Source organism: Syngnathus leptorhynchus, chromosome 1 (assembly GCF_054491065.1).
Source record: "Syngnathus leptorhynchus isolate UIUO chromosome 1, UIUO_Slep, whole genome shotgun sequence".
Lineage (NCBI taxonomy): Eukaryota > Metazoa > Chordata > Actinopteri > Syngnathiformes > Syngnathidae > Syngnathus > Syngnathus leptorhynchus.
In genome coordinates, this window is record NC_141195.1 from 8856478 (window position 1) to 8865485 (window position 9008).

Sequence of the window (9008 nt, forward strand, 5' to 3'; positions counted from 1 at the left end):
AATTTCCTATTGCTAACTTAAAGTAGCGAAAAACGAATAATGCAATAACTGAGGATAGGCTTTTTCTGAAAATGGATGGATAGTAATTATAACGGTTTGAAAGCATGCCGGACAAAGGCAAACTCAAACACTCCATTTCCCAGCATTCCTTGGCGCAGAAGCTAAGCGTGACGTCACTGGGAGTATGTATATATATATGTCCGCCGGGAGGAATTTTTGGGCTGCCATTGTTACAATCTAGCGACCGGGGCCGGCCGGGGCGAAACCGGTTCAAAGACCGTCTTCTCGCCCCAAAGACGGCCGCGACAATTGACACCGGAAACGTGTAGTGAGCGAGGAGACGAAGATCGACCCTGCTGACCGTTCCCCGGCCCATTGAGTGAGGTGGAGGAGGACAGCGAGGAGGTGGCGAAAAAGGACCACGACTAAAGATGTCAGTGGGCTTCTCCATTTAAAAGCCCCTGTCAAGAGCAGGCAAAAACTTAACGATCAAAAAAATATATATATACAATACAGCGCGGAAATAGATCCCACCTCCCTCCTGGTAACGTGACGACCCCTTTGATATCCGTTGAACTACATCCTAAAGAGGGCTGCGGTTCGTTTTTTTTTTTTTTCCCCCCAGCTCTACAGAACAATGAGCCCAAGTAGCCTCCTCCAAGCACATCGAAGAAGTAGTACGCGTAGACAATCACTTTAAAATCTATTGCTGCTGGTTCCGGCATCAGAAAGGCGTTTGACAGGGTGTTCAACATAACTCATGAACACAAAGGAAGAGAAAAGAGCAACGAGCTGGTTGCAGTCAAGTTCCCCTTCGTGACCCAGGTAAGAAAAGCTTCTTTGTCATTGTGAGCGTTCTTAACCCCCCAAACCGTGTGCACGTGAAAACAGTTTTTTTGCATATACTGTAGATGTAAATACTAAGTGCTCTCATTCATATATATATATATTGACTGTTCTTGCCACAGTTGGACAATACTGCTCCTGCTTTCTGTAAACTGCACCGTCATCAGCAGCTTCTATCTATCTATACATCCTTTAGTAATAAGTAGGTTATTCATCTTTATTCTACAGTCAGGTATTTTGTTAAACTGTCATACAAAGCTAAATCACCAAAAATAAGCAAGTCATATTACCAAATGGTAAAGATATATACTTTGAGCTTTTCAAAAGGGTGAAGGAAAACATTCCACTTGGAAATCCAATGAATGATTACTGCACACATCCTGACGGCTTCTCCGGGGGGTTTAAATGCGGTAAAAATGCTGCAATACAAGGTCGCTTTACAGCACTGTACTTGCTTCTCCTCAAAAAAATGACAGCATCATTTAGGAGAGGAGGCACTAGCCGAATTGATGGCCCAGCATCCAAAATGTGGATTGGGTTAGAGGGAAAAAAGCTGTGCGATAGGCGTACAGTGTGTTGGTAAAAGGTATTTGTGATTCCTGTTGATTGTCATGTATATTGATGTAATTGCAATACAGTACTTGATTCCCTGGAAGCTCTACAGTGGGACACGGTCCTTTCTAGAATGATCATTGACGTATGATTTGTTCCCATAGGAGATAATGCAAACAGAAATAATCCACTCCAAGGTCAACTATCACCATCATAAAACTGTTACTACTGTATGTGCCAGACAAATTTCAGGGCGGGTATCACCAAAGATATCCTATCCAAACTGCTACAAACTTCCCCCTTCAAAGTAATCCCCCTGGGCTCAAACGGACTTTCCCAGTGTAGGAAATGGCCAAATATATGCAATATAAAAATTCAGGCAACAATTGTCTGCATTGCCTGACTATTTTTGTTTTCCAAATTCCACTGTATCATTTCTGAATGATGAAGTCAATATTAGAGAAAATCGTTTTTGTTTTTTTCTTCGTGGGCTGAAGCGGATTCTTTGGCGTCCTCACGTCCTGATTTAGTCACCATGGTAACCGTTGTGTTGGCTCTCACCATCTCAAGGCTTGTTGTGTGAACAAATGGCCACATGACATGCTAAACCAGTCAATCATCAATTCCACTGACAGTTAATGGAAAAGCTTAGTCATAGTACAAGGACGAGATCATTTTTGTATTATATAACATTATAACGCTCCGATATTACCTTGCTGGTTTGAGGATGGATTTTACACCAATGGTGTGCTGGTCATGTCTCCATTCCAACACTGAAGTGTGGATGCTGTAACTTGAATTTGAAATGTAATTCCATTTTAGCTAGTTGCCATGGTGATGACTTCAGTCCAAATTAGTTTGTGAAAAATGGGGGGGAGGTTGTTGCAAACAATGTTACAAAGCTAAGATGAACCCTTTTTTTTTTTTCTCTGTCTTGCCGTCTACCGTGATGTAATTGTTGTGTATTCGGTTCAGATAATTCATATAAAATCATATCTTTGCTAAATTAAAAGCCTCATTTGGGGAATTTTGTTTCGAAAATGCAGGATATACTTTTCTTGTTGCTAGTTGCAAGCCAAAACCTCATAAGTAAATGTAATATATTTTCAAAAATATAGACTATAGGTTAAGCTACTTGTGTGGGTGTCATTTATTCAGTTTTCCGTCCCTTCTTTTTTTACCTTAAATCTTGGGGAGGGAAATGAAAAAAAGAATGAATAAATACCTGGGATTGAAAATGGCAAATTTCCCCCATGGCAAATTAGGGAAATTCAGCTAAACCGCCCATCCCTTTTTTAAAAACCCAACTGCAGTTTTTGCATGCAACAGTTTATCACCCTCGATCTTTTTTTGTTTGCTTTGATGATCGATCACTGGCGCTTACTTGTACCCTCAGACACAGTTTCCATGGAGGCAGGTTCTTCCCTCAGCCTCAAACGACGATATGAAGAGGTGGACAACGGCTCTCCCTTTTCTACACCCAAAGACTCTGACGATGATATCTCCAGCAGTGACAGCGCTGACAGCTGCGACAGCCTCAACCCATCCTCCAGGACAGAATTCACTCGTAAGCAGGGAAAAAATAAATATTGGTGCAAATGTAGCAAATAAGCATTCATTTCCATCCTAAATGTTTCTTCCCCCGCAGCCACCTCAATCCTCAGACAGCACAAGCTGTCGCCGGGAGGCAAGAAAGTGCGTTTCGATGCTGTTACAGTGTATTATTTCCCCCGGAGGCAGGGATTCACGAGCGTGCCCAGCCAGGGGGGCAGCTCGTTGGGCATGGCCCACAACCACTCGTCCATCCGACGTTACACGCTGGGCGAGTTTGCTCGGGAGCAGGAAACCAGCCACCGACACACTTTACGCCAACACCTACGCCAGGAGAAGCTCAACGCCCGCAAGCTGAAGGTACAGAAAGCTGTGGGTGCTAGTCTCTAAATGGGCACTTAATTGGGTACGCTAGAGACCAGTCCACCAAGCGTTTGGACAAGTTACACTGCAAGAGTCCGATTAAAACGTACCGGCATATTTGATCTTGCTTATTTAAGCATCCGGGATGCAGCACACTTTTACACCATGGCCCATCATGGTTTCGTTGACTAAGCATGAGAAGTCTTAGGAATACTTCATTTTCGGGAAAAAATTCCAAATCTTACAGTACACTACATTTCGGGCAAAAGGGGCTGCAGCATAGCAAAAAGAATTCAAAATGGGCTCAGCAGTGGATTGATTCTCTGGGGAAAGAAAAGAGAGAGCACTGCTTTCCCAACCTTTATCAAGCCAAGGCACATATTTCACATCAGTGTCTGTATTTGTTTTTACTCCACACTTTATTTACTTTAGCTGGGTTGACTGTCGTACACAGCTGACCAGGAACGGCACGGTGGAGTGTGCCCAAGCCGAACTGCTTACTCTGGACGACGTTTCGGATGAGGACCTCGACGTGGACGCCGTGGAGGTGGACGACTGCTTCTTCCTTCAGCCGCTGCCCACCAAGCGGCGCAGAGCCCTTCTGCGAGCCTCTGGAATCGCACGCATCGACGCTCGGGAGAAAACGGAGCTCCGAGCCATCCGCCTGTCCCGGGAGGAATGTGGCTGCGACTGCCGTCTGTACTGCGACCCTCGACGCTGCGGCTGCAGCCAGGCCGGCATCAAATGCCAGGTAGGGTGCTCACCTTTAGATCCTGGTTAACCTTGTTTGATTTGACTGTCTTGGCCACAGACGGACAGACACAGGTCTCTATTTTCCTCAACGATGTAAATAAATTAAAATGCATTTTTTTACCATGGACAGCAAAGGGTGAAGACTTGTGCTCTGTTGGAGTTTGGTAAATCATTAAGTGTTTCTAGAACTAAGATGACTTCATGAAATTGCACCCTTGCGCAAAAAATAGGTGATTGATGTAACCTGGTAGAAAAACATAACAAAAATTAAAGTTGAAGTGTTTATTCTCGACCAAAATCCGTTTTCCAACAGTTGCATGATTCAGTCAAGTAAGTAACAAGGAAATAAAGAATGTTGCTCCACAGAGCCAAAAGTTATCACTCTCTGCAAGCAGTATATTTTTGATATAGTTAAAGTGCTGAAGTTGGAAATAACACCATTTTAAAACAAAATCTGCGCCCTTGTTTCATAAATACAGCTTAAAATGTTTTTTGACGTGTACTTGTCTTTGCCGTTTGTGAAGTTACTCATGTGGATGTTGGGCATCTGCATGGTTGTCGCTTCACGTGTTCCTACAGTGTAAACCTAAACCGTCAAGTGTGTAAGTCCATTTTTAGGGTTGAACAATCGAGACAATAGCGAAGCCTGTTTTCTCCTTCAGGTGGACAGAATGTCCTTCCCATGCGGTTGCTCCAGAGATGGTTGCGGAAATTTAGCGGGCCGAGTCGAGTTCAACCCTCTTCGTGTCCGAACGCACTACCTGCACACCATCATGAAGTTGGACCTGGAGAAGAGGAGGGTGCTGCTACAAGTGCCCGGAGAGACGTACGCCGAGTCGGACCGGGTGTCTTTCCCGTTCTCCGCTTGCTCCGCATCCCCGGGCTCGGAAGAGAGCGGGGTGCGTGCGTGTGTCTCGGAGGCGGAGGAGGACATTCTTGAGCGGGAGAATGAGACCGCCGTGTTGCACCTGCAAAGCGCCGAGGAACAGGAGAGACGGGAAAGGGAGGTGCGGGTAGAGGAGCCGCAAGTGGAGGAGGTACTCCTGCAGGGGCCTTTCCCGACTGGGACCGCCGTGCTCTGTATCAACCAAGAGGAGGAGAGTCCCGCAGACCTTCTCAAAGACTCCGCCCCTCTCAACTACTATCAACTCAGCTCCATAGAGCCAGCCACTCTGGAGCCCACAGAGGAGGAGGTTCAAGAGTCCCCAGGGGACGAGCCTTTCCAAAGCGACCAATCGAAGCTCGGCCATCGTGAAGGGTGTCTCGAAGAAAGTGTGCAAGTAGCAGCGGTGACGGACCCGCTTCCTCCTGACGTTTAGTCCGCGCTTCTCCGCAGATGTTTTGCACAAATATAAACAACACTTTGCATTGAACTCAGTCATGGATGGTGGAACGCATGGAAGATCAGGAGTCATATGCTGCCGTATATGCAGTTACATGACTTTCATTGTGAATTGTGTTGGGGGTGGTGAACACAGCCTTATGCAAAAAAAAAAAAAAAATGCAGGAGGAAGTCCTGCTTGCTAACTTTAGAGACATCCAAGAGAAAATGTGAGTGACATAGCTAACACTTTGTAACGCAGCAGACCTGCCCGTGCTGCAGTCAAGCCAAATGACGGCGTAAACTGACCTAATAATCCTGGAAATACTTGTTTTCTCGTGTACTGTACAGCGTTTGTGTGATTGCGAGGCCGAGATCATCTGCGTCAGCCTTTGCTCGTCTTTCACAAACGCCATCTTTGTGTCGTAGTTTCAATGCCTGTGATATTATCGAGTCTTTGTCTGATGGATCTCTTGTGGCTGAGGCGCCGCTGGAAAAGATCGACTTTCATCCACTTGGAGTTGTGCTAGAACCCCGCCTGAGCGGATTTCTACATTATTTTCACCGCACTGCTGGAACTCCACGTGGTCTTTGAATGTTTACATTCGGATCACGAACTGATTGCCACTCTGGACCTCTTCTAGGCAGAGAGGCGGGCAGACAGACAGTTGTACTTTGTATTCTGCAAAGATTGGTCTAGACTACAAGCTATGGCCTGCTGTAGAGAGCAATGCCAGGCCTTTTCTGGACCTGGTCCAATATGTCCTCAAACAACCCCCGTTGTGTATGTGGGCCCGCTCTAAATTCTAATGTCTCACTCTTCTCGAGTGTAACCTTGGATAATTCTAAGAATCTCAGTTCTAGAGTCAAAGCGCTGTTCTATGGTGTAACCTTAGATCTGCCCTTGAACTGTGCCATGTCAGTCTACAATCTTTAAGTTGTCACCTAACCCTGTTCTAGAGTGTGGGGCTGACTTGTTTTGAAGTGTTACCTCTGACCTTTTACTAGACTGAGACAAACAAGAGACAATCAACAAGGTGTGCAGAAGCTGGAGAACGATCCAGATCATTTTAATCAGGTGTGATTGGGAAACGTCTAAAACATCCAGAAAAGGGGTCCTCTAGGACCAGGATTGAACAATCCTCTTCTAGAATGTAACCGCCAATATGTTCTTGAGCATTAAAGGGAGTCTCCCAAAGCCCCCAACGTCAGGCCAGATGTAGTTAATGCCAGACCTGTTGTGAGTTGCCGCTAAGGTTGCTCTCTAGACTCTGGTCATCTGTCGAGTCTGACAATGGTTTTGCTCTAGAAAAGGAGTGTCAAACTCTGGCCCACGGGCCAAATTTGGCCCCTAGTGTAATTATATTTGGCCCACGAAGACAAATTGTGCATCAACTTTGTGTCAAAACTAAAATTGCAAATTGTCTTCTAGAAATTTTGCTAGCGATTTTTATTACCATTCATAGTTTTAAAAATTGTAACAGTTTTTACTAGTTGGCTCTGATTTCAAAACTAGTCATCGTTTTGTTGTGTAGCCTATACTGTATACATTTATTTGGGTTGGCAGTCACAATGGCCTTCTGAAGGAAAATGAGTTTGAGACCCCTGCTCTAGAATGTAACCTAGATGGGTTCCAGAGGCTTGACTCCAAACCAGCTCTTGAGTGTGCACTAGCACCTGTACTACAGCTTGACAACACGCCTCAAGGCCTGCTCTGAACTGGAATGCTTCTCCTTTTCTGGAATGTCACCCCTGGCCTGTTCCACAACAGTGTAGTCTTTCATCTTTTCTTTTCGATCAATCGCGTTCACTGCTATAGCCTTGGCTCAGTTTTAGAGGGTCTGGAGGGGATCCTAAATTTGTAGTCTAATCCTAGGCCAGATCTAGGATCCAATGCAGTCTGTGTGAGAGTATCACGAGTGTGACGCTGCTATTCTAAGGTCAAACCGCAACTGGCTCTTGAGTGATATTTCTAGCCTGTCCTAGAATATAGCTTTGGGACCTTTCAAGACTATTTTACAAGCTCTTGATTCTAACCCCGCATATATTAGAATCCAACACTATATTAGGTCTTGAGTGTAGCTCCCGGGCTGCTCCAGAGTGCAACGTCCAATTATTTCTGAAACAACTACCTTGACCTGTTCTTCAGTCTAGCCTGGGAGTAGCCTGTTACTGTTAATATGTCCCCGTCTGTTAACGCAAACCCGTTCTAGGGTGCCAGGCCAGGTTTGATCCAGAGTGCAACAGCTACAGAGTGAAAAATGAAGTATATCTATCGATACTTGTCTCGTGTAACGACGACAATTTATGCATCGTCGCCTCTGAACAAGAGATGTGTCATATGAAGAAAAGAGCATTTTGAGAAAAATGTGACATTGTGTGTATGTGTGTGTGTGTGTGTGTGTGTGTGTCCATAGGTGTACTGTATTTAGAGAACTTGGGCAGCATAATAATGAGAAAATTCTGTGTTTTGGAAAGGTGCTCATGTTACAGACTTGACTGCCCTTTCCCTCCACATTCTGTAACTCTTCATAAAGGAGGTCAAGAAAGGTGACTTGCTGCTTTACCGCGACACATTCTTGTGCTGATGATGAAATCTTGTTGTGACCTTTTAACTTTTATGCTATTTAAATGTCTTTAAAAAAACACACACTAAACCATCTTTTATTTGGAATGTGCTGACATGTATGAGAATTTGATGTAATTTTTTTTTGCCTTTTATTTTTATTTTGTCTTAATCCAAGTGTGCTTCACCAAAGCAGTGGTCTTCAGAGGATTACCGTCTTCATCACGCTCGGCTGTTTTCGATCACTTTTAGCCTGGGACCACTGCACAAGTATGTGTGTGTGTATGAGCAAAAGATAATAAGTGTGATTGCTGGAATGCTGGAAAGACTCAAATGAGCTGTGGAGAGCCTCTCTCGTGAAACTGTTCCCTTAAAGTGGACAAAAGAAGGTCTTTTTCTATATCAAAATAAAGTGCACATTTAAGAAATGTTTACTGTAATGTCTGCTGTCAGTTTTAATTTTCCTCACACACACTGTGATTCCTTAAGTTTGCTATTACTTGTCAGGGCAGTAACTCAGTTATTGCTATTCACAGATTTCCTCAGAAAGTGTTAATTATAAAGACAAAAAAAAACACTAAAATATATCTTGATATTAATAAACATCCAGTCTTTTTTTTTTTGCTGTAACTTATTCCACCGAGGATCTATTTATAAAAATATAGGACTGAAATGTTTTGCATACAGTGCACATGAAAAAATTTAGGTTAAATACCTATTTATTATTTTGTTACATATACGTTTGTATTACAAAAAAAAAGTTTTTTGTGTTTTATAGCTCCAATAGTGCTTCTCCATTGTGCTTCATTGGGTGCAATACGTTTTATGACCAGGCAAGGGCAGCACCGACTTACTTCATGGCTGTACTCGTCAACGCCAAGCCATGTCACAACTTTGGGCCGAAGAGCGCTTGCTTGGCAGGAAACTCTACTAGCCGGAGGTCAAGTGGCCCCGTCACGATTATATCTATACATTTTTTACTATCATCAGTCTCCATTTATCGATTCCAAAAAGTGAAATAACTGAAAGAACAGCTTCCAGCTTTGTAATTAAATC

General features: G+C 44.0%; 1 protein-coding gene across 2 annotated transcripts; it reads left to right on the plus strand.

The window, feature by feature from the left end:
- Nucleotides 1-188: 188 nt before the first annotated feature.
- Nucleotides 189-8373, plus strand: csrnp2 (cysteine-serine-rich nuclear protein 2). 2 transcript variants are annotated; one of them, XM_085924188.1, is made up of 6 exons: nucleotides 189-544; nucleotides 626-825; nucleotides 2795-2965; nucleotides 3047-3309; nucleotides 3767-4063; nucleotides 4728-8373. In XM_085924188.1, exons 3-6 carry the CDS (start codon nucleotides 2806-2808, stop codon nucleotides 5382-5384), a joined length of 1377 nt encoding a protein of 458 aa, XP_085780314.1. In that variant the 5' UTR covers nucleotides 189-544; nucleotides 626-825; nucleotides 2795-2805; the 3' UTR covers nucleotides 5385-8373. The 2 variants fall into 2 exon arrangements, with proteins under 2 accessions (XP_085780314.1, XP_085780322.1); XM_085924196.1 differs by having other exon boundaries at nucleotides 189-433.
- Nucleotides 8374-9008: the final 635 nt, after the last annotated feature.